Source organism: Heptranchias perlo, chromosome 11 (genome assembly GCF_035084215.1).
Source record: "Heptranchias perlo isolate sHepPer1 chromosome 11, sHepPer1.hap1, whole genome shotgun sequence".
NCBI lineage: Eukaryota > Metazoa > Chordata > Chondrichthyes > Hexanchiformes > Hexanchidae > Heptranchias > Heptranchias perlo.
In genome coordinates, this window is record NC_090335.1 from 16794310 (window position 1) to 16820622 (window position 26313).

Consider the following 26313-nt stretch of genomic DNA (forward strand, 5'->3'; position numbering starts at 1 on the left):
ATTTCACTGGCTAGTTCCCAGTTGGGAAACTTTACTGTAACAGAGTACTTCATCTCCACGGGATGGAGGTAGAACAGTCAGATAGATCAGTCCTGAGGAATAGGGCTGGAGAAGTCACAGCACCAGGACTGTTCCATGGGGAGAGGGAGCTCGGGGGTTGCAGCAGGAGGTGGAACCAGTTCTGGGAGGTGGGGGGGGGGGGTGGGCAGCAGCTATCATGATCACTTTATTATTTTGTACATGATTTCTCCATCTGGGTTGAGTTTGATGTTGGCTTGATGCCAGATGATATTTTCACCACACCAGATGATATTTTCACCACACCAGATGATATTTTCACCTTGGACTTGTAAATCTGTGAGATGTACCAGTATCTCTCTGACTGCAGTGGATGGTAGTGAGGAGAAGCTCTTTGTCATCCAGTCCAAATATTATTTGCATTCTGTTTAACAAACCCCATCCAATTGATCCATTGAGTCCCATGGTTTCTAACAGGAACGGTGAGTATGCTCCAACTTACTTTAAGTTGAAAACTGACACAGTCTCACCATTGGGTGAGATGCTGAGTGATGGTAAAATGCATCGACCTGCGGGAAGAAACAAATAGAAGTTCGCGCCACATTCCCCTGGCACGAACCTGGCTCCCGTCGCCCGGGCACTGCTCAGGATTGAGGCTTGCCAGTCACAGTGAGGGTTTTCCCATTCTCCAAGAAAACAATTAAAATTGGAAAGATTGTACAAATACAAAAAACATTCTATCAGATGTAGAAAAATACTGGTAACAAAATATTGACAAGGACTCGTCCAAATGTCAACGGTTGGAAGATTTGGTTGCAGAAGGAATTTGTGATGTTAAACAAAGAATTTGGAAGCATTAAAGTCAAGCTCCAAGTGTCGAAGCATCTGACACACTGCAGTGACCTAAAACTCATCGTCTGACACACTGCAGTGACCTAAAACTCATCGTCTGACACACTGCAGTGACCTAAAACTCATCGTCTGACACACTGCAGTGACCTAAAACTCACCGTCTGACACACTGCAGTGACCTAAAACTCATCGTCTGACACACTGCAGTGACCTAAAACTCACCGTCTGACACACTGCAGTGACCTAAAACTCATCGTCTGACACACTGCAGTGACCTAAAACTCATCATCTTCATTACGCACTTTCGGCCTGAATCTCAACGTATGAATTGGACTCTCGACCAATTTGGGGAGGTACATCGGGCGTCGTTCGAACCTCTTGAAGCTCATTCGCATGCCGTCACTGTGTCGTCGGGGCAGAAGTTCTGTCTTTGCCAAATGCGCCACATCAATGGAGTATCTTCTGGGTGATTTAAGGATCCAGTTCGAATGCAAACTGTGTTCGCTGGTGCTAGTGGCAACTTGACACAAAGAGATAGAAAGAGAAGTACATTGATTTGTCAGCAACATACCTGCTATTGTCTGCTACATTAGGAACATAAGAACAGGAATAGGCCATTCAGCCCCTCGAGCCTGCTCCGCCATTCATTTAGATCATGGCTGATGTGTATCTTAACTCCATTTACCCGCTTTAGTTCCATATCCCTTAATACCCTTGCCTAAGAAAAATCTATCGATTTCAGTTTTGAAATTCTCAATTGATCCCCGGCCTCAACAGCTTTTTGGGAGAGAGTTTTCCAGATTTCCACTACCCTTTGTGTGAAGCTTCCTGACATCACCTGAACAGCCGAGCTCTAATTTTAAGGTTATGCCCCCTTGTTCTGGACTCCCCCATCAGAGGAAATAGTTTCTCTCTATCTACCCTATCAAATCCTTTTAACCATCTTAAACACCTGATATGAAATTTAATTATCTAGGAGTATAAAAAGAAATAATAAAATATTCCACAGAAACATAAATAACAAAAGAAAAATCAGGATAGTGATCGGGCCATTAGGGGGTATACACGATAAACTCACAGGTAATGACAGCAAAATGGCAGAAATATTAAAGAATTACTTTGCTCAGTATTTACCAGGGAGACTAACATGGTGGGCCTGATATTAGAAGAGTAGATCAAAAAAGATATAAAGATATTTAAGATAGAAAGGGGGAGATAATTGATAAACTAATCAAACTTAGAGGATAAAAGCCCTGGAACAGATGGATTGCATCCATGCATATTAAAAGAAGTTAGGAATGAGATAGCAGAAGCATTATTACCAGTTAGCGTAACGCCGGTGGTAGGAAAGATAAGGGAATCCTTACTCAAAGATGCAATAGAAAAACATCTAGAAACTGAAGATATAATAAAGAATAGTCAGCACGGATTTCAAAAGGGAAGATCATGCTTGGCCAACCTTATTGAATTCTTTGAAGAAGTAACAGAAAGGGTAGACAAGAGTTATGCGGTAGATGTAATATACTTGGATTTTCAAAAGACCTTCGATAAGGTACTGCATTGTGGACTTATTATTAAGGTCAGAGCATGTGGAGTCAGGGGACAAGTAGCAGAATGGAGAGCAAGCTGGCTACGAAACAGAAAGCAGAGAGTAGGGGTTAAAGGTAGTTACTAAGACTGCCAAAAGGTGGGATGTGGTGTTCCACAAGCATGGGTGCTGGGACCACTGTTGTTCACCATTTATATAAACGATTTGGACTCAGGAATGGGAAGTACAATTTCAAAATTTGCAGACAACACCAAATTGGGAGGTATAGTTAATACTGAGGAGGACTGCGACAAAATACAGGAAGACAATAATAAACTTGTAGAATGGCAAATGAATTTCAATATAGACAAGTGTGAGGTGGTGCATTTTGGTGGGAAGAATAAGGAGGCCACATACTGCTTGGAAAATAAGAGTCTAAATGGGGTAGAGGAGCAGAGGGATCTGGGGGTACAGATGGACAAATCACTAACTGTAGGTTAATAAGGCCATTAAAAAAGCAAACAAAGCACTGGGGTTCATATCTAGAGGGATAGAATTGAAAAGCAGGAAGTTATGTTAAACTTGTATAGAACCTTGGTTGGACCACACTTGGAATATTGTGCACAGTTCTGGTCTCCATATTATAAAAAGAATATAGAGCCACTGGAAAAGGTACAAAAAAGATTGAAAAGTGAAGACTGAGGGGTGGCCTGATAGAGATCTTTAACATTATGAAAGGTTTGATAGGGTGGACTTAGAGAAGATGTTTCCACTTGCAGGGGAGACCAGAACTAAAGGCCATAAATATAAGAGTCACTAATAAATCCAATAGGAAATTCAGGAAAAATCTCTTTACCCAGAGAGTGTTTAGAATGTGGAACTCACAACTACGAGGAGTAGTTGAGGTGAATAGCAGAGATGCATTTAAGGGGAAGCTAGATAAACACAAGAGGGAGAAAGGAACAGAAGGATATGTGGATGGGGTTAGATGAAGAAGGATGAGAAGAGGCTTATATGGAGCACAAACACCGGCATGGACCCATTGGGCCGAATGGCCTGTTTCTGCGCTGTACATTCTATGTAATTCTATGCAACATTTGTTCAATTACTGTTACCTGCTCTCTATTGCCCAACACACGCCACTCCCAAGTGAAAGAGTCAGCAGGTGACCGAAGGTGACCTTTATATCATAGCCTGCGAGCGAGCTGCACTGCTCTGCAACCTATCTCATTCACAGCAACTGGTCTTCCTGTAAACACAGTGCGCTGGGCTGGCCCAGTCAGACCACTTGCCATGGCATTTCAGCCAGCGTGCGTGCACAGGGTGCAGTCATAGGTGGCGAGCATGGCAGCACCGAGACATCATCACCGAAGCAGCTGATGCCACAACGACAGCACATTTAACATCCCCCGGATAACCACGTGGCAGTCGGGAAGACCCGGTTAAATATTCTGGCTCATCCTGACCGCCAAAGTGCCACAGCACCCCTGAGGGCCGCTGCCGCCTCTTCTCCCATTCGGCCCTCTCAGGTGGATGGAAAAGATCCCATGACACGAATTCGAAGAAAAGCAGGGGAGTTCTCCCCGATGTCCTGGCCAATATTTATCCCTCAACCAACATCACTAAAACGGATAATTTGGTCATTATCACATTGCTGTTTGTGGAACCTTGCTGTGTGCAAATTGGCTGCTGCATTTCCTACATTACAACAGTGACTACACTTTGGTACATCCTGAGGTCATGATAGGTATTTTGGGGGAAATGGAGGAGGGCACCGGTAAATGGGGAATTAGGAGAGGGCACCAGTAAATAGGGGAATTGGGGGAGGGCACCAGTAAATGGGGGAATTGGGAGAGGGCACCAGTAAATAGGGGAATTGGGGGAGGGCACCAGTAAATGGGGGAATTGGGGGAGGGCACCAATAAATGGGGGAATTGGGGGAGGGCACCAGTAAATGGTGGAATTGGGGGAGGGCACCAGTAAATAGGGGAATTGGGAGAGGGCACCAGTAAATGGGGGAATTGGGAGAGGGCACCAGTAAATAGGGGAATTGGGGGAGGGCACCAGTAAATGGGGGAATTGGGGGAGGGCACCAATAAATGGGGGAATTGGGGGAGGGCACCAGTAAATGGGGGAATTGGGGGAGGGCACCAGTAAATGGGGGAATTGGGAGAGGGCACCAGTAAATAGGGGAATTGGGGGAGGGCACCAGAAAATGGGGGAATTGGGGGAGGGCACCAATAAATGGGGGAATTGGGGGAGGGCACCAGTAAATGGGGGAATTGGGAGAGGGCACCAATAAATGGGGAATTAGGAGAGGGCACCAGTAAATGGGGGAATTGGGAGAGGGCACCAGTAAATAGGGGAATTGGGGGAGGGCACCAGTAAATGGGGGAATTGGGGGAGGGCACCAATAAATGGGGGAATTGGGGGAGGGCACCAGTAAATGGGGGAATTGGGAGAGGGCACCAATAAATGGGGGAATTGGGGGAGGGCACCAGTAAATGGGGGAATTGGGGGAGGGCACCAGTAAATAGGGGAATTGGGGGAGGGCACCAGTAAATGGGGGAATTGGGAGAGGGCACCAGTAAATGGGGGAATTGGGGGAGGGCACCAATAAATGGGGGAATTGGGGGAGGGTACCAGTAAATAGGGGAATTGGGGGAGGGCACCAATAAATGGGGGAATTGGGGGAGGGCACCAGTAAATATGGGGATTGGGGGAGGGCACCAGTAAATGGGGGAATTGGGGGAGGGCACCAATAAATGGGGGAATTGGGGGAGGGCACCAGTAAATAGGGGAATTGGGGGAGGGCACCAATAAATGGGGGAATTGGGGGAGGGCACCAGTAAATATGGGGATTGGGGGAGGGCACCAGTAAATGGGGGAATTGGGGGAGGGCACCAATAAATGGGGGAATTGGGGGAGGGCACCAGTAAATAGGGGAATTGGGAGAGGGCACCAATAAATGGGGGAATTGGGGGAGGGCACCAATAAATGGGGGAATTGGGGGAGGGCACCAGTAAATGGGGGAATTGGGGGAGGGCACCAATAAATGGGGGAATTGGGAGAGGGCACCAGTAAATGGGGGAATTGGGGGAGGGCACCAATAAATGGGGGAATTGGGGGAGGGCACCAATAAATGGGGGAATTGGGGGAGGGCACCAGTAAATGGGGGAATTGGGGGAGGGCACCAATAAATGGGGGAATTGGGGGAGGGCACCAGTAAATGGGGGAATTGGGAGAGGGCACCAGTAAATGGGGGAATTGGGGGAGGGCACCAGCAAATGGGGTAATTGGGAGAGGGCACCGGTAAACAGGGGAATTGGGAGAGGGCACCAGTAAATGGGGGAATTGGGGGAGGGCACCAGTAAATGGGGGAATTGGGGGAGGGCACCGGTAAATGGGGGAATTGGGGGAGGGCACCAGTAAATGGGGGAATTGGGGGAGGGCACCAGTAAATGGGGTAATTGGGAGAGGGCACCAATAAATGGGGGAATTGGGAGAGGGCACCAGTAAATAGGGGAATTGGGAGAGGGCACCAGTAAATGGGGGAATTGGGGGAGGACATCAGTAAATGGGGGAATTGGGGGAGGGCATCAGTAAATGGGGGAATTGGGGGAGGGCATCAGTAAATGGGGGAATTGGGGGAGGGCATCAGTAAATGGGGGAATTGGGGGAGGGCACCAGTAAATGGGGGAATTGGGAGAGGGCACCAGTAAATGGGGGAATTGGGAGAGGGCATCAGTAAATGGGGGAATTGGGGGAGGGTACCAGTAAATGGGGGAATTGGGGGAGGACATCAGTAAATGGGGGAATTGGGGGAGGGCATCAGTAAATGGGGGAATTGGGGGAGGGCATCAGTAAATGGGGGAATTGGGGGAGGGCATCAGTAAATGGGGGAATTGGGGGAGGGCACCAGTAAATGGGGGATTTGGGAGAGGGCACCAGTAAATGGGGGAGTTGGGAGAGGGCATCAGTAAATGGGGGAATTGGGAGAGGGTACCAGTAAATGGGGGAATTGGGGGAGGGCATCAGTAAATGGGGGAATTGGGGGAGGGCATCAGTAAATGGGGGAATTGGGGGAGGGCACCAGTAAATGGGGGAATTGTGAGAGGGCACCAGTAAATGGGGGAATTGGGAGAGGGCATCAGTAAATGGGGGAATTGGGGGAGGGTACCAGTAAATGGGGGAATTGGGGGAGGGCACCAGTAAATAGGGGAATTGGGAGAGGGCACCAATAAATGGAGGAATTGGGAGAGGGCACTAGTAAATGGGGGAATTGGGGGAGGGCACCAGTAAATAGGGGAATTGGGAGAGGGCACCAATAAATGGGGGAATTGGGAGAGGGCACCAATAAATGGGGAAATTGGGGGAGGGCACCAGTAAATAGGGGAATTGGGGGAGGGCACCAGCAAATGGGGGAATTGGGGGAGGGCATCAGTAAATGGGGTAATTGGGGGAGGGCACCAGTAAATAGGGGAATTGGGAGAGGGCACCAATAAATGGGGAAATTGGGGGAGGGCACCAGTAAATAGGGGAATTGGGGGAGGGCACCAGCAAATGGGGGAATTGGGGGAGGGCACCAATAAATGGGGGAATTGGGAGAGGGCACCAATAAATGGGGGAATTGGGGGAGGGCACCAATAAATGGGGGAATTGGGGGAGGGCACCAATAAATGGGAGAATTGGGGGAGGGCACCAGTAAATGGGGGAATTGGGGGAGGGCACCAATAAATGGGGAAATTGGGAGAGGGCACCAATAAATGGGGGAATTGGGGGAGGGCACCAGTAAATGGGGGAATTGGGGGAGGGCACCAATAAATGGGGGAATTGGGAGAGGGCACCAGTAAATGGGGGAATTGGGGGAGGGCACCAATAAATGGGGTAATTGGGAGAGGGCACCAATAAATGGGGGAATTGGGGGAGGGCACCAGTAAATAGGGGAATTGGGGGAGGGCACCAATAAATGGGGAAATTGGGGGAGGGCACCAGTAAATAGGGGAATTGGGGGAGGGCACCAGTAAATGCGGGAATTGGGGGAGGGCACCAGTAAACAGGGGAATTGGGGGAGGGCACCAGTAAATGGGGGAATTGGGGGAGGGCATCAGTAAATGGGGGAATTGGGGGAGGGCACCAGTAAATAGGGGAATTGGGGGAGGGCACCAGTAAATGGGGGAATTGGGGGAGGGCACCAATAAATGGGGAAATTGGGAGAGGGCACCAATAAATGGGGGAATTGGGGGAGGGCACCAGTAAATAGGGGAATTGGGGGAGGGCACCAATAAATGGGGGAATTGGGAGAGGGCACCAGTAAATGGGGGAATTGGGGGAGGGCACCAATAAATGGGGTAATTGGGAGAGGGCACCAATAAATGGGGGAATTGGGGGAGGGCACCAGTAAATAGGGGAATTGGGGGAGGGCACCAATAAATGGGGAAATTGGGGGAGGGCACCAGTAAATAGGGGAATTGGGGGAGGGCACCAGTAAATGCGGGAATTGGGGGAGGGCACCAGTAAACAGGGGAATTGGGGGAGGGCACCAGTAAATGGGGGAATTGGGGGAGGGCATCAGTAAATGGGGGAATTGGGGGAGGGTACCAGTAAATAGGGGAATTGGGGGAGGGCACCAGTAAATGGGGAAATTGGGAGAGGGCACCAGTAAATAGGGGAATTGGGAGAGGGCACCAGTAAATGGGGGAATTGGGGGAGGGCACCAGTAAATGGGGGAATTGGGAGAGGGCACCAGTAAATGGGGGAATTGGGAGAGGGCACCAGTAAATGGGGGAATTGGGGGAGGGCACCAATAAATGGGGGAAAGTGGGGGGGAGGGCACCAGTAAATGGGGTAATTGGGGGAGGGCACCAGTAAATGGGGGAATTGGGAGAGGGCACCAGTAAATGGGGGAATTGGGGGAGGGCACCAATAAATGGGGGAAAGTGGGGGGGAGGGCACCAGTAAATGGGGTAATTGGGGGAGGGTACCAGTAAATGGGGTAATTGTGGGAGGGTACCAGTAAATGGGGGAATTGGGGGAGGGTACCAGTAAATGGGGGAATTGGGGGAGGGTACCAGTAAATGGGGGAATTGGGGGAGGGCACCAGTAAATGGGGGAATTGGGGGAGGGCACCAGTAAATGGGGGAATTGGGGGAGGGCACCAGTAAATAGGGGAATTGGGGGAGGGCACCAGTAAATGGGGGAATTGGGGGAGGTCACCAGTAAATGGGGTAATTGGGGGAGGGTACCAGTAAATGGGGGAATTGGGGGAGGGTACCAGTAAATGGGGGAATTGGGGGAGGGTACCAGTAAATGGGGGAATTGGGGGAGGGCACCAGTAAATGGGGGAATTGGGGGAGGGCTCCAGTAAATGGGGGAATTGGGGGAGGTCACCAGTAAATGGGGGAATTGGGGGAGGTCACCAGTAAATGGGGGTATCAATAATGCCTCTCATAATTTTCAGTGGGCCTTTGGAACTACTTTTAACTGGCATTAGAGGTTACAGCACAGGTTCGACTCAACATATCTGCACCGAGGCTAACTCTTCAACTCAAGCTTTCAGGGAGGGCTCTAAGTACAGGACAGGCCTGGCAGACAGCCCAAGGGATTTGGGGTAGAACCCCACGGATCCTCTTTACGTCCAATTAAGTCGCAGCAGCGATATTGGGATGTTTCTCTGATTGTTCCTGGAATGCACCAGGAACGACCACCACCATGTATGTCTCTGATTAGCCCAGATGAGAACCGGCCTATGTAGGTGCTGTTCTGGGCTGCAAATGGGCCCCACCAGAATGACAAGGTCGCTCCCTTTGCTCACCGCAGTCAGGACCCAGGTAAAGATGGAGGAGCACAAGGACTAGAGATACAACCTCTGGTTGGCCATATTCCTGGAGGCTTCATCACATGACCTCTGGCCTCCAACTGTCCCACCCAGTCAAACAGCCTTTCTTTACTATCTCTAATGCCGTTATAACTAAGAAAAGAAAGTGATCAAAGAAAATAAAGAAAGCACTTTTTTTTAATGCCCCTATGAGTTTTCTTCTGGGTTATTCAAAGAGTTTCCAGGAGATTAATCTTCAATTCCTGGAGAACCATGGCAATCCTGGAGGCTTGGCAACCCTAACAAGGACATGGATGACGATTTTCCCAGGGTAAAGCTTCATTCGGCCCTTCAGAGAGCCTCTGGTCATCATTCCGACTTGCCAGTGGCATTCCCCATTGGAGTTATATGGTGAAAGTCCAATTTTTCCACTGGGTGGGCACCCCTATGAATGGCACAGGACTCCCACCCCTCATATTCAAATGTGTCAGTCCCCAGTGTTTGGGACAGGGTCACACTGGCGATGGAGCTAGAATTTCTCTTCTGATCCCTTTCCCTATATTCTTTTAAATTCTTCTACTTTCAAACACTAATCACTTTTAAATGTCGGGAAAATTCTGGTAACGCCGCCAACATTCTCTGGCAGACGTCACAATCAATGACGACCTCGCTCACCGGATTGGCAGGGTTAGCTCCGCCTTTGGTGAACTCGAGCGGAGTCTCTGGTAGGAATGAGGGGTGAATCTGCCAACAAAAGTCGCGATAGACCGAGCTGTTATCCTCACCACTTTACGTCATGGATTGGAGTCAAATCGCGGGCATAAAGTGGCAGGACAAGGGGGCCTATAACGCTGCTGCCCACAAGCACTGCAATATAACTGGAATTGTGGCCGCAATCAAAAAGGTCCAGTTGGTTGGTCAACCTTCGCGCACCTGAGTATAGAATTCCCAAAGCCGTCTACTACGGGAGTCCGGATATCGCAACAGAGGTGGGCAGATGAAATGTTGTAAAAACACATTAAAGACCACCTTGAAATCTTGAAATATTAACTCTAACTGACCGCAATGGCGTCATATCTGCCAGGTAGGTTTGAAAGAAGAAGAACTTGCATTTATATAGCACTTTTCACAACCTCAGGATGTCCCAAAGAGCTTTACAGCCAATGAAGTACTTTTAAAGTGTAGTCACTATTATAGTATATGAAATGCAGTAGCCAAATTTTCCCACAGCAAGGTCCTAAAAACAGCAATGACATAATGACCAGATCATCTGTTTTTAGTGATGTTGGTTGAGGGATAAATATTGGCCAGGACACCGGGGAGAACTCCCCTGCTCTTCCTCGAATAGTGTCATGGGATCTTTTACATCCACCTGAGAGGGCAGATGGGCCTTGGTTTAACGTCTCATCTGAAAGACGGCACCTCCGACAGTGTAGCTCTCCCTCAGTACTGCACTGGAGTGTCAGCCTAGATTATGTGCTCAAGTCTCTGGAGTGAGATTTAAACCCACAATCTTCTGACTCAGAGGTAAGAGTGCCACCACTGAGCTACGGCTGACAGCTGAATGATGCCTCACCTGGCTTCTAGTGCGATACGTGCGACCGAATATTCGCATCCAGGATCAGGAGCTTCTCCCATCAGCCTACCCACAGCAACTGAGGCTCTTCCGACCGCAGACTCCACCGTATGATGTAGTCTCATCAGCCACTTGTGGTAAAGCACTCCCTGTTTTAATAACGCTCTGTGTGAAAGCAAATTCTTCTCATTTCCCCATTAAGCTTCTAGTGATAAACATAGGAACAGCAGCAGGCCGTTCAGCCCCTCAAGCCTGTTCTGCCACTCAATTAGATCATAGCTAATCTGTATCTTAACCCCATTTACCTGCCTTTGCTCCATACCTCTTGATACCCTTACCCAACAAAAATCTCTCGATCTCAGTCTTGTCTGAGACCTGAGTCTCCTCCCCCTCGTAACTGATTTACCAACCAGTGGAAATAATCAGTCACTATTCATCTTCTCAAAACCTCTCCTGATTTTGATAACCTCCAAATACATAAACAACAGTCAGATCAGGAGAAGATATATTTTTTAAAATCTCAGGGGTCCAGACAGTGTTCGTAAGCAACTCAATTTTGCTTAAATAAATTGTAGTCTTATTGTTTATAACCAATTTAGTGTATAATAATATTTTTTGGATCGAACTCTCCTGTGTGAGCACTGTAGTACCATTATATAGAATTAACTGGAATTTACAGCACAGAAACAGGCCATTCGGCCCAACAGGTGTTTATGTTCCACACGAGCCTCTCCCACCCCATTTCATCGATATCTATTCCTTTCTCCCTCATGTGTTTATCCAGCTTTCCGTCAAATATATCTTAACTACTCCTTGTGGTAGTGAGTTCCACATTCTTACCACTCTCTGGCTAAAAAAATTTCTCCTGAGTTCCTTATTGGATTTATTGGTGACAATCTTATATTTATGGCCCCTAGTTTTAGAGTCCCCCACAAGTGGAAAATTTTCCCTATGTGTACCATATCAAGCTTAATCATAATCTTAAAGACCTCTATCAGGTCACCCCTCAGTCTTCTCTTTTCTAGAGAAAAGAGCCCCAGCCTTTCCTGATAGATATATCCTCTCAGTTCTGGTATCATCCTAGTAAATCTTTTTTGCACCTTCTCCAATGCCTCTATATTCTTTTTATAATATGGAGACCAAAACTGTGCACAGTACTCCAAGTGTGGTCATAACTTCTCAGCTTTTCAATTCTATCCCTCTAGAAATGAGCCCCAGTGCTTTGTTTGCTTTTTTTTATGGCTTGTGTCGCTACTTTTAATGATTTGTGAATCTGTACCCCCAGATCCCTTTGCTCCTCTACCCCATTTAGACTCTTACTTTCCAAGGAGTAGGTGGCCTCCTTATTCTTCCTACCAAAATACCACTTTGATATACTTTGATGTCAATTTTCAAATCTAGATGTTTCAGCTTATTGTACGACTCTGACACTCTTTGGTACCCTCACATTAACAGAGCTATGTAGCAGAGTAACGTAGCTTTTGTTTTCTACTAAGGAAAACAGAAGCCTCATACTTTAAGACGAACTTACTGACAAAATCCACGTCAAGGTGCGTGTCCTCTGCCACGTGAACTTTGGGTTTGTTCTCCCGATCAAAACTTGCAATGACTGAATCGAAATATTCCAGCGTCTCTGCTTCTGATGATACTGGTGCAGGATTAGATTCATCCTTTGGTTTCTGTGAAAATTTTTAAAAACGCTTTATTTATGTAAGTATGGAAAATATTACAATTTGCTAACACAAGTGCTATCTATATACAGGAAGTGTATAATGGCTAGAACAGGGCTGGAATGGATGGAGCTACTAAAGGGGAATAAGATCTTTCAGATTTGGTGATTGTTTGGTGCGTTTATTATAAATTTAATATTTTGGAATAAGGAAGAAAGAAAGACTTGCATTTATATAGCGCCTTTCACAACCTCAGGACGTTCCAAAGCACTTCACAGCCAATTAAGTACTTATGAAGTGCAGTCACTGTTTTAATGTAGGAAATGCGGCAGCCAATTTGCACACAGCAAGGTCCCACAAACAGCAATGAGATAATGACCAGATAATCCATTTTAGTGATGTTGGTTGAGAGATAAATATTGCCCAGGACACTGGGGAGAACTCCCCTGCTCTTCTTTGAATAGTATCGTGGGATCTTTTACGTCCACCCGAGAGGGCAGACGGGGCCTCAGTTTAACGTTTCATCCAAAGGACAGCACCTCTGACAGCGCAGCTCTCCCTCAGTACTGCACCGGAGTGTCAGCCTAGATTACGTGCTCCAGTCTCCGGAATGGAACTTCAACGCACAATCTCCTGACTCAGAGGTGAGAGTGCTACCACTGAGCCATGGCTGACACCTATATACAGTGGGATGGGTGGGACAACGAACATGACCATTCAAAGAAGTGCAAAATAAAAATTCAGGGGTTTGATTCATTGCTTTTATGATGGTTGCTGGTGGTTTATTGATTATTTTTTGTGAATGGGATACTTTTATGGATAGTATTTTTGTTTAAAGAGATAGTGAAAACAGAGTGATTTTTGATTGGCCCAAGTATTCCATTTACTAAAATAACAACCTATTAACTTGCTTCATACAGGTATGTTGGACACTTCCCCACACCCTATGGACATTTAGCTCTGTGAACACTGCCATGTGCAAAACATTTGAACACACAACAACAACAACAACAACAACAACAACAACAACAACAACAACAACCCACATTTATATAGCGCCTTTAACGTAGTAAAATGTCCCAAGGCGCTTCACAGGAGTGTTATCAAACAAAATTTGACACCGAGCCACATAATGAGATATTAGGGCAGGTGACTGCTTGGTCACAGAGGTAGGTTTTAAGGAGGGCCCTAAAGGAGAAGAGAGTGGTAGAGAGGCAGAGAGGTTTAGGGAGCGAATTCCAGGGCTTAGGGCCTAAGCAGCTGAAGGCAAGGCCACCAGTGGCGGAGTGATTAAAATCAGGGATACGCAAGAGGCAAGAATTGGAGGAGCACAGAGATCAAGGAGGGTTGTAGGGCTGGAGGGGGTTACAGAGAGAGGGAGGGGTGAGGCCAAGGAGAGATTTAAAAACAAAGATGAGAATTTTAAAATTGAGGCGTTCCCGGACCGGGAGCCAATGTAGGTCAGCGAGTACAGGGGTGATGGAGAGCTTTATCACTTTTAACATACTATTTCCCATTTCTTATTTGAAGCAAAATAAATGACTTGAGGACCATTTTATTTTTATATATCCTTTAGTGACTTGTGATGGGCAATAAATGCTGGCCTTGCTAGTGACGCCTATATCCCGACAATGAATTTTTAAAAAATTCTTATGTTAGCAAGTTCCGCATTCTTATCACTCTCTGGCTAAGAAATTCGGCAGTACAAGGCCCATTTTTCAGACACTAACTGGCCTCATAAGGCTCCAATATGGCGGGCAGGAAACCCACTCTCATTATGATCTGTAAGTGAGCCACCCTCCGTATTGGTGCAGGCGTCCAGGGCCCAAGCCTGAAACAGGCGTTAGACTCTTTGTATATTTAAATAAGGGGCCTGTGCCTGTTTGAGGCCCCCTCTGCAATATTGGTTTGACCTGGGGTAGCTGACACTGGCTGCACTCAGGAAAACCATGATCTACATGCGGTCTAACATTAATAAAATAGACTTACCTGAATGTGGAGCTGGGAGGAGCAGGGATGCCCCTTCCCGGCTCCACATTAAAGCTACGCAGGCCGCAGCCAGCCACTGCATTCCCCGCCCTCAGTCACCCACCGCTCCACTGATCAGTCTTCTCAAAGGTCAAAAATGACCCACTTAAGATGAAACTGGATGTTAATGTGGGCAGCAGGATTGGCCCTGTAGTGTTATTGAGCTATCTCCAACCTGCATTTGCTTCTAGAGTGCTTCCAGGCTGGGAGTGAGGCCTTGCAAAATTACCCCTTAAAATTAAACATCTGGTTACAGTTTCTAAGCAGTTTTGTTTTTTAACATCTGCATGATATTTAACCAATCAATAAAAGGTTTTGGCCCAGAAATTCGATGGCCCGTTTTCTCGTGCAAAAATTGGGCATTGCAGGGCTCAATATGGCGTACCCAAAGTGGGCAACACGCCATATTGGTTAGGGCACCCTGTAGTCATCCAGGGCACCCTCTCGAAATGAGCATTAGGCCCGTTGCCTGTGCAAATCGGGGGTCTGAAGCCAGCTTCAGACGTCTTTGTGATATTGGCTTGTAACTGCCTGTACTTTGCACCGTACCTGCCACAGTCAGTTTCTCAGGCGGACAGCAGCTGAACCAGTGGGTACTTAAAGGGACCGCTGGAGGCTACTCCCCAAAAGATACATTTTAAGTTAATCATACTTACCTGAATGTGAAGACAGGAGTGTTCCTCCCTGCTCCACATTAAATCTGCAGGCCGCTGCCAGTCACCGCTCGCTCCCACCTAATCACCTGCCCCTCTCCTGAACTTACCTTATGCCCTCATCCAGCATCGCAACCGGCTTTTCCAGCTTCCCCCTTCCCCCTGCCTCCCCCACGACAGGAAAGCTGCCTCTCGGGCTGTGAATGGAGCCCACAGCTCACCGGTACTGTACCAATGAGGCTGGCTGACCAATTTGCTGCGGCCCTGCTGCCGACCTCTTTAGGCACACACGGCATGTGTTGCACCCGGATCGTGACCCGACTTAGGCCCGATCCAATTTCTAGGCCTTTGTGTCTGTAGATGCTATAATGGACATTGTGTATTGTGAATGTCCATTAAAAATCCGCTTCATCTACTGAACAGCCTGTGCTCAGTGGGTCCACTCTCACCTCTGAGTCACTTGTCGGAGGCACCGTCTTTCGGATGAGGCGTTTAACCGAGGCCCCGTCTGCCCTCTCAGGTGGATGTAAAAGAGCCCATGGCGCTATTCTAAGAATGAGGGGGAGAGGTGTCCTGGTCAATATTTATCCCTCTACTAACACCACCAAAACAGATTAATTGGTGATTTGCCTTATTGCTGTTTGAGGGGCCTTGTTGTGCCTGGGTTGGCTGCTCCATTTGCCTACACGTTAACAGTGTATCATTGACTGCTTTGGGACATCCTGGAAGGCGCTATATAAATACACCTTCATTTCATTTCATAGCAGAGGATTAATCACAGATGTATTATGAAGATCCACAGGATACAATTCACAGCCTACAAGTGGGCCTACCCGATAATTTATCAACTTTTTTAAATACATTTTTAACAACTTTGTTGCAAATGGCAACTTTACCTGGGAAAAAAGAGGCATCCCAGGAATAACCAATGAAGAGAAGTATATCGAGTAGCTATGGTGGGGAATATTCGCCCCATTAGTGCAGACATTAGATGCCAAAGGGTGCCCTCACTTTACAGGGTGCATTCTGTATTATCAAAGTCAAACTCGTTCCCCAGGTGCTGCTTATGGATAGTTTGTCCTTCATGGGCCATAAGGGCATGGGCATGGGCAGCTGACTCGGCCCTGAGCTCTGGAATTCCCTCCCTAAACCTTTTCCTCTTCTCCTCTCTCTCCTCCTTTAAGTCGCTCCTTAAAACTTACCTCTCTGACCAAGCTTTTGGTCACCTGTCCTAATATCTCCTTAAGTGGCTCGGTGTCAAATTTTGTTTGATTACAATCCTGTGAAGCTCCTTGGGACATTTTACTACATTAAGGACACTGGATAAATGCAAATTGTTGTTGACTGGGTTGGGGGAGAGTTCAGCTCATGGGCTCAATTTTAGGAGGCAATTGCGGGTGTGTTGGGGGTGGGGGGGGGTCTGAGAATCGCGGAAATCCCGTTCGGGTTCGGAAGCCGGCTCCAACCCGCCGACTTCCGAGTTTCCCAGGGACCCACCTGTGTGCGCGCGGGTGACCCGAAAACCAAAGTCCCACCGGCAATTAAAACCGGCGGGGTGACAGTTAAAGAGCCAAATATACCTCACTGAGGTACTGAAGGCATTTTACCTGTGACAGAGGAAGTGATTCTAACGATTTTTAACTTACCTGGGTGGCTTGTCCACCACTTCTGATTCAAGCCTGGTGAAACCAGACGTGAAGGGCCGGATCAGCGAACAAGAAACTAAATAAATTAAATAAAACACCATAGAAGGAAGTTAAAACACAAAATGAACCTACCTTTGCACCCTGCTCCGATGTCTGATGTTTCCCTCTCCATTCTACCCCTCTTCACCCCCCCCCCATGTCCCCCTCTTCACCCTCCCCGATGTTCTCCCCATCTTCCCCTCTCCCCCGATCTTCCCCTCTCTCCCCCCGATCTTCCCCTCTCCCCCCCGATCTTCCCCTCTCTCCCCCGATCTTCCCCTCTCCCCCCGATCTTCCCCTTTCTCCCCCGATCTTCCCCTCTCCCCCCGATCTTCCCCTCTCCCCCCGATCTTCCCCTCTCCCCCCGATTTTCCCCTCTCCCCCATCTTCCCCTCTCCCCCGATCTTCCCCTCTCCCCCCCCGATCTTCCACTCTCCCCCATCTTCCCCTCTCCCCCGATCTTCCCCTCTCCCCCCCGATTTTCCTCTCTCCCCCCGATCTTCCACTCTCCCCCCCGATCTTCCCCTCTCCCCCCGATCTTCCCCTCTCTCCCGATCTTCCCCTCTCTCCCGATCTTCCCCTCTCCCCCATCTTCCCCTCTCCCCCATCTTCCCCTCTACCCCCCGATCTTCCACCCTCGCCCCCCGATCTTCCACTCTCCCCCCGATCTTCCACCCTCCCCCCCGATCTTCCACCCCCCCCCGATCTTCCCCTCTCCCCCGATCTTCCACCCTCCCCCGATCTTCCCCTCTCCCCCCGATCTTCCACCCTCCCCCCCGATCTTCCCCTCTCCCCCCGATCTTCCCCTCTCCCCCCCGATCTTCCACCCTCCCCCCCCGATCTTCCACTCTCCCCCCAATCTTCCACCCCCCCACCCCGATCTTCCCCTCTCCCCCCGATCTTCCACCCTCCCCCCCCCGATCTTCCCCTCTCCCCCCGATCTTCCCCTCTCCCCCATCTTCCCCTCTCCCCCGATCTTCCATTCTCCCCCCGATTTTCCCCTCTCCCCCCGATCTTCCCCTCTCCCCCATCTTCCCCTCTCCCCCGATCTTCCCCTCTCCCCCCGATCTTCCCCTCTCCCCCCGATCTTCCACCCTCCCCCCCCCCGATCTTCCCCTCTCCCCCGATCTTCCCCTCTCCCCCCGATCTTCCCCTCTCCCCGCGATCTTCCACCCCCCCACCCCGATCTTCCATTCTCCCCCCGGATCTTCCCCTCTCACCACCCCTGGTCTTCCGTTCCAGCACCAGATGATGTCTGGCTCTCTCTCTTTCTCTCACCCCCCACCCCCCCCCCCCCCCCCGCCCCCGCGTTGCAGCTCCTGACGGCGGCCAGCCTGTCAATCAGGCTGGCTGCCGGGCGCGAAACCTGGAGAGGACATTAATCATCAGCAATCAACATGTCGGAAACGGTAAGTTTTGCTTATTTGGGTTTGCCACGGGCACCTTCACTCCCCCGCTGCCAACCCGCCACCATTGTAAAATCGACCCCCATGTGCCGGTATCGGAGTGACTGGGTATGGATCACTTCAGAAGAGGTCTGTTGTCTCCCCGTGTCTGTATTACTCTCTCCTTTTACCTGGGTGGTTCCCGTCAGTCTGCCGCATGAAGCCGGCGGGACGATGGCAAGTTGCCAGTGAGCGGGAGTGGAATGTTGGGCGGTAGGAGGCCGTCACCAGGGAAACCGAAGGGACGATCCCCGGCACTCAGGTAGGTAGTTGAGAGGCGGTTCACGAGGGCCTTGTGGTCGGTGGAAGAGCAGGCGGAAGGAGATCCCTTCGGCAAGATAGGCCTAAACTATCCTTGTGTGGCCTGGAGGACCGGTCCTGCTCTTCCTGGCCCCATAAAGAAAGTAATAAAAAAAAGGAAAACCACTTACCTTTTTGGCCTCTTCTCACTCCAGCCCCTCTTCCCGCTCACTTGGCCTGACAGAGAAGCCACAGTGGCTTTGTGTTAATAGCTTGATGTTTGTGGTAGCTCTCTCACCTCTGAGTCAGAAGGTTGTGGGTTCAAGTCTCACTCCAGAGACTTGAACACAAAATCTAGCTTGACACTCCAGTGCAGTCCTGAGGGAATGCTGCACTGTTGAAGATGCTGTCTTTCAGATGAGACTTTAAACCAAGGCCCCATCTGCCCTCTCAGTGGACGTAAAAATCCTATGGCACTGTTCGAAGAAGAGCAGGGGAATTCTGCCCGATGTCCAGGCCAATATTTATCCCTCAACGAACATTAACTAAAACAGATTATCTGGCCTTTATCACATTACTATTTGTGGGACCTCGCTGTGTGCAAATTGGCTGTTGCTTTTCCTACATTACAACATTGTCTAAACTTTAAAAAATAATTAACTGGCTGTGAAGTGCTTTGGGACATCCTGAGGTCATGAAAGGCGCTATATAAATGCAAGTCTCAAGCTGGCTGCCTTTGGAGTAGCTGAAGAGGGGTCAGCTTTTCTCATGAAATTTTGCAATCCCTCCTGCCCCCAGCACTGTAAAATACCGACATCCCTCGCATCCAGAGTAGCTATGGTGGAAATATTGGAAATACGTTCTATATTGTCGCTACTGATCAGATCTGCCCAAATATGGCCGAGCATATTCAACGGCCACTGTCACTGCCAGCAGAACATTCCAGAAGTGGCATTAGCTTACAGGGAGCCAGTAGAACAGCTTCCAGGCAGACTGACTGCTCCTGGTCTGGCTGAAATCAGGCAGATTTCATTGGAATATCTACCCTGATGTATGGAATTACAAATAAGGATATTGAGGGATACGGAGCAAAGGCAGGTGAATGGAGTTGAGGCACAGATCAGCCATGATCTAACTGAATGGCAGAACGGGCTCGAGAGGCTGAATGGCCTGCACCTGTTCCTCTGTTTTTTTTTCTTTGCAGACAAAATAACCTGTATGTACTGTTCATATTAGTTACAGTACATGGGGATTCTGAACCTTGTGCCTATTATTTAGTGCCATTTATCAGTGTTTCTTTCATTCTCAAATCTGATCGTTCTTTGCACAAAGAACTGTCGACTTCTGTCGATCAGTACAGTTTTGCTGCAAGCATTCATTAGGAAGTTGGATGAGTTCCTTTCAGTTATAAAAATTAGATGGGTTGATTCATGATATCAGTCACACTGATCCCCTGGAGCTTGTTTGATTGCCTGTGGGGATCGGAGAGAAATTTCACAGAGTTTTTTTCCCAAATTGGTGGAAGGTTTCTTCCTGGGTTTTTTTTTTGCCTCTCCCAGGAGATTGCCTGATTGTAGGGGGGAGGTGGGGTGATGGGTTTGATGATGGATAGAGCAGGCTCAATGGACCAGCTGGTCTTTTCCTATCCTTTCTCGTTTGTTCGTATAACTGGACCAATATTAGCAGTGACCTAGAGCATGTTTTCACTCCAAATACCCACTTGTCTCAGTTGGAAGTCTCAAGATAACTTAATTTGGTAACGCTTACTTTGAAACTCACGGTGTCAGTGTGTAGTATTCCCATCATTAATGGATTGAAATGGCAATGCCATGTAGCGATGACTTAATCCTGATACATTTTATAGGACAAACCTAACCAATGAAAGTTCTAATTTTTGGTACCTGCAGGCTCGATTCCCAGAAGACAAATTTCAATACATTTTTAAACACATCTGACTCTCTTAACAGCATTTCCAGTTAAGTAAAGAAAGACTTGCATTTATATAGCGCCTTTCATGACCTCAAGTTGTCCCAAAGTCAATGAAGTGCTTTTTAGGCACTTTTGTAATGTAGGAAAAGTGGCAGCCAATTTGTGCACAGAAAGGTCCCACAAGCAGCAATGATTGGATCATCTGTTTTAGTGACTTTGGTTGAGGGATAAATATTGGCCAGAACACCGGGAAGAACTCCCCTGCTCTTCTTCATATAGTGCCCTGGGATCTTTTACAACCTCCTTTATATAGATTACCTAATATTCATATAGACATAAAAATGGCAAAAATGGCAAGGCTTCCTCCTTGCCATCTGTCTCATTTAGTTTATTATCCATTATTATAACTGTAAACAGCCTGGATAGGTTTTAGTGGATTATTAGAAATCTAATCCTTGTTCAGTAAGAAGGAATGTTAAATACTTACTTTGGAGATGTGCTTTGGAGGCAAAGCTTTCTTGCCAGATTTGGACGGCTTTGTTGATGCAGACGATGGGTCTGGCCTCTTCTCCGAAGCCTTGTTGGGGTTGCTGACAGGCCGGTATTGTTGGCGCAGAACTATCAGATCTTGTAGGTACTGCAGGCAGTCTTGTGTCCTCGAGAACATCCAGACCCTGTCTTCAGCCTTGATGTTGTAGATGGAGGAGTCCACACTCACCGCGCTCTTGCTCCGTTTCAAAGAACTGCCGAGGTTTTGGTAATTTTCCCCTATCAGATAGAGAGAAGTGCTGCGGACCAACCTGATGCCGGAATCTTCTCTTTGCCATTCTTTATTTCCACCAGCCTCACCCAGTTTTCTCTCAGTGTGTGGGCGAAACATCGAGTTCAGTTTCTTCATCATGGTCCTGCTTGAGTGTCCCAATGTACCCGAGTCAACAAACCACCTCCCTGTGAAGTGTCAATGGTCGATAAGCAATGCCATCTTCAGAGGGAGAAGCTGAGTATTATTTGGTGGTGTGCTTGCATCGATGGGCTTATCATTTCCACAGGGCTGTGAAGAAAGTGGCTTCTTTTAAGATGCCAATGTATATGATGGATGGTTGGTTATAACATCATCCCAGATTCAAGAATCATTCTTACAACTTAATCCCTTAATGATCAGAAAGGTTTGACTATTATTGCTTACTGGAAGGCCGGGCACTGACCAAGGTGCTGAAAGGACATCCAGAGTGACAGAGCTCGAAGCGGCCCAGTATTTAAACGGTGGTAACTGGTCAACAGTCGCTGCTGGCGAGACACTCGGATCGACATGTGTGAGGATAGATGTAGAAGACAGCAGAGTGCCAAAGGACAGCTGACTCTCCAGTAACACAAGCTGAAGGGCTGCAATCCGATAGCATCTCCTTCTCCGTCACACGAGCATTTGGGCTCAAGTGTCTCCCTGTCCGTTTGCAGACAAAAGCTTTTATCAGAGTCGCCCAGTCAAATATCATTAATCCAAATAGTATCAATTAGGAAAAGTGGAGAGAGAGCCGGGTGCCGAGGAGACCAGACCCCAACACAGACAGCTATTAATTAACAATCCTCTTATTTTAAAGATACGAGAGTTGGCACGTTGCTTCATGTATGCTGGGATCAAATATGTTTTTTTAAAAACTTCAAGCTTTATACTTTTTGCACCTATTCTGAAAAGAAATAAGATGTAAGCATGTGTTGGTGACGTCAGCACTGATCGTTCCAAAGGAGCTGGGGCAGTGTTAAATCATGAATGGGGTCGGATAAAGTTACTACGCTTGTCGGCCTGTCTGTTTCTCAATGTACAGTCCAGGAACTAAAGGAGCTGGGTTTCATTTATTTCATAAATGTTATATAAAAAAGTAGAAAACAGTAACTGAATGTTACTGTCTGTGTTTAGCACTTTCCTCAGGAGTCCTACCACTCTAGAAACAGATGATTGGATTGTAGCCCAGGTTGTTTTGAGCATGTAGGGTGGGGTTTTATTAAGGGCCACTCAAGAGAAATTCATGTACAATTGTGGGGGGGGGTGGGGGGTCATCACAAAGGGAGTTTTTAACACAAGGTCACACTTCCCACTTGACATCTTAACAAATGAGAATGAAAGAAAGGAAGAACTTGCATTTCTATAGCGTCTTTCACGTCCTCAGGACCTCCTAAAGCGCTTCGCGACCAATGAAGTAATTTTGAAATGGAGTTACTGTTGTTTTGTAGGCAAATGCAGCAGCCGATTTGCGCACAGCAAGGTCCCACAAACAGCAATGAGATGAGTAACCAGATAATATATTTGTTGTGGTTTTGGTTGAGGGATGAATATTGGCCAGGTCACTGCGGAGAACTCCCCTGCTCTTCTTTGAATGGTGCTATGGGATCTTTTACATCCACCCGAGGGGGCAAACATCTCATTAGTTTAACATCTCATTTGTAAGATGGCACTGCCGACAAAAAATGGAAAAGCTGGCAGTAGCGGAATGGCAGCCGGTTATACATCCCACCCGCTTTTCTTGAAAGAATTATAATTAAAGCTTGCTCCCAATGCTTTTTATCAATGCCACCACTAAAAAGTAGTCCATATGATCTGAAATATAACCGTTTGCATTTAGTGTATGGGATACAGCGGGCCTATTGAAATTTTCAAGACTGAGATCGATAGATTTTTATTAGGTAAGAACATCAAGGGATATGCAGCAAAGGCAGGTAAATTGAGATGAGGTACAGATCAACCATGATCTAATAGAATGGCAGAAAACGCTTGAGGGGCTGAATAGCCTACTCCTGTTCCTCTGTGCTACAGTGTTAATAATCGTTTCTTTATTATAAACATTTTACTGACTAGGATCTAGGATTTCACTATATCTCTTGTCACTTCAGAAGATGAATGCCAACGGCCATCCCAGACACTTTTCATAACAGGTGAAAGTATTAAATGGGTTTAATCACAAATATAATTATTTGCAGAAGCAGGCAGTGTAGTATTCCACAAGAAGTCTGAAAACAGTTCACTAATGGCTAATCAAATAAACAAAACCCTTTGAATTCTTGGTTGGAAGTAGGTGGTCTTATTGATGGAGAGGATATGGGGTCAGAAGCTCAGCCCAGAGTCAATAGGACACCAAGCTTGTGAACAGTCTGGTTCAGCCTCAGACAGTGACCAGGAAGGGGGATGGATTCAGTGGCTAGGGAATGGAGTTTGTGGTGGGGACCGAAGACAATGGCTTCTGTCTTCCCAGTATTTAGTTGGAGAAAATTTCTGCTGATCAAATACTAGATGTCGGACAAGCAGCGTGACGAGTCAGACGCAGTGGGGTGGGGGAGGCAGTGAGGTAGAGCTGGGTGTCGTCAGCGTACATGTGGAACCTGATGTGTTTTTGGATGATGTCACTGAGGGGCAGCATGTAGATGAGAAATAGGAGGAGGCCAAGGATAGATCCTTGGGGGACTGGATAGATAAGAATAGAACCAGGCGGGGGCAGTCCCACTCAGCTGGACAACAGAGGAGACAGACACAAAGCTGATTTTCTTACAGTGTCAGAGACTTGAGTACATAATCTCGGCTGACACTCCAGTGCAGAACAGGGAGTGCTGCACTGTCGGAGGTGCTGTCTTTCAGATGAGACGTTAAACCGAGGCCCAGTCTGCCCTCTCAGGTGGATGTAAAAGATCCCATGGCACCATTGAAAGAAGAGCAGGTCTCCTGGTGTCCTGGCTAATAATAATCCCTCATTTCATTGCTGTTTGTGGGATCTTGCTGTGTGCAAATTGGCTACCCTGTTTCCTACTTTACAGCAGTGACCACACTTCAAAAGTACTTATTTGGCTGTAAATTGCTTTGGGGCATCCTGAGGTCATGAAAAACGTTATATAAATGCAAGTTCTTTCTATCTGGGGGTGTTGCTGAGGATTGTAAATACACATCAGCTGGGCTTATGAACATACGAACTTACGAAATTGACCGGCAGGAAAAGCCCAGCTGGTCCATCAAGCCTGCCCCACACCATAATGGCTGGAGCATCATGGCTAAACAATTCTTCTCCAACCCACCTCCCACCCACGCCCACAGCCATATAATTTCCTGGGAGAGGCAAAAAAAAACAAAGAAAAAAGTTTGACACCATTTCAATCCACAATAGACACTGGATACATCCCATTCGCACCCCGTCCTAAGCACCTTTAACTTAATTGAATTTTGTGATCAAACACAAGCTGCTTTCCTCCTGGCGGCCTTACAGGAAGTGTTCTTGTGGTACATCAGCTCTTAACAACTTTGCAATCAAGATACTATCATGATTAAAACGAGGGTTTGCGTTTATTTAGGGCCTTATCATGTCTCAAAATGCTTCATACAAATTACTTTTGAGGTGCAGTTATGTGGACAAACACAGCAGCCAATTTGCACACAGCAAGATCCCATAAACAGCGATGAGATGAATGACTAGTTAATCTATATTATTTGATGATGCTGGTTAAAGCACAAATGTTACCCAGGACACTGGGAAAGCTCCTTGCTCTTATCTGAAACCTACCTCTTTGACCAAGCTTTTGGTCACCTGTCCTAATATCTCCTTATGTGACTCAGTGTCAAATTTTTGTCTGATTACGCTCCTGTGAAGTACCTTGGGACATTTTACATTAAAGGCACTATATAAGGGCAAGTTGTTGTTGTTGAATAGTTTCACAGGATCAACATCCACCTGAATAGGATCCTTAGTTCAACATCTCCTCCAAAGGATGGCACCTCTGACAATCTAGCACTTCCCCAGTACTGCACTGAAGTGTCAGTTTAGACTAGGAGCTCAAATCCTGGAGGAATTTCAACCCACATCCTTTTGACTCAGAAGCAAGAGAGCTACCAACTGAGCCAAACTGACACTTTGGGGGTAATTTTAACCTAACTGTCCTGCCAGGAAACCCACGGGATTGGGTAGAATGCTGGTTTTACACCCCACCCAATATTATACTCCACTAACTTCAATAGTGAGTAAAACCAGCGTTGCACTCGATCCTAACAGGCGGGTTAGTTTAAAATTACTCCTTTTATCTCTTTCAAAGAGGTACTGTGACGAAAATCAGACAGACAGACAAGTTGGCTGAGGTAATCCGGGATGGTTTTATCACACAACAGGGTAGAGACTGACTTTGTGTGATAGTATGAAACAGATGATAGTGAGTCGGCAGCCCATTTTACGTCTCTCCCGATTGAAGTCAGTGAAAATAAAAATGGGGAGAGATGTAAATCAAGCTGCCGACTTGTTATCACCCGTTTTATACTATCACACAAAGGCAAGATCTACCCCAAGATGTCAGGCAGACTATTGGAGCAGAGTCATATTAAAATTGGTACTTAGTTCACCACCAGAGTTAGTTTATAACCTGGAGTTGAGTGCCTGAGATCTACCAAAAAAGGAAAATATTACAGGGATTTGGGGAAGAAGTGTTGGAGTGGGACTAATTGGATAGCTCTTTCAAAGAGCCAGCACAAGCACAATGGGTTGAATGGCCTTCTTCTGTGCTGTAAGATTCTATTATTCTATCTAGTGATGAAAGATTTGATATTGTTGTCAAATTTAAGGCCACATGTGACATTGAGTTATGAGAAGAGTCTAACATAATATTATTTCAGAAACCATCCTTAAAAATAGAGCAACAAAAAAGATAGTATGTCTTCAAAGCAGGATGAGGGAGTAGAGAACATTCTGTTTTTTTTTAAACTAGCAACTCCTAGATCAGTGGCTTAATAACAGGTGAGAAGAAATATAAAAAATGTACAAATATTTTAAAGATGCAAGAAAACAAAACAAAATGAAGGAATGAGGTTCTCATAAAGGACACCTGAGGATATGGAAGAAAGTACGAGAAA

General features: G+C 47.3%; 1 protein-coding gene across 1 annotated transcript; it reads right to left on the reverse strand.

The window, feature by feature from the left end:
• Nucleotides 1–1145: 1145 nt before the first annotated feature.
• LOC137327543 (uncharacterized protein C13orf42) lies at nucleotides 1146–21342 on the reverse strand. Its single transcript, XM_067993445.1, has 3 exons — nucleotides 20929–21342; nucleotides 12323–12470; nucleotides 1146–1390 (listed from the first exon to the last, which is right to left on the reverse strand). Exons 1-3 carry the CDS (start codon nucleotides 21340–21342, stop codon nucleotides 1146–1148), a joined length of 807 nt encoding a protein of 268 aa, XP_067849546.1.
• Nucleotides 21343–26313: the final 4971 nt, after the last annotated feature.

What these genes read in the sequence shown, in the direction of transcription:
- LOC137327543 (XM_067993445.1), bottom strand. Translation starts at nt 21,342, where the DNA reads ATGATGAAGAAACTGAACTCGATGTTTCGCCCACACACTGAGAGAAAA. An exon ending in CTCCAAAGCACATCTCCAAA is followed by an intron (nt 12,471 to 20,928) that starts GTAAGTATTTAA and finishes AAATTTTCACAG; the next exon opens with AAACCAAAGGATGAATCTAA. An exon ending in CCTTGACGTGGATTTTGTCA is followed by an intron (nt 1,391 to 12,322) that starts GTAAGTTCGTCT and finishes CTTTGTGTCAAG; the next exon opens with TTGCCACTAGCACCAGCGAA.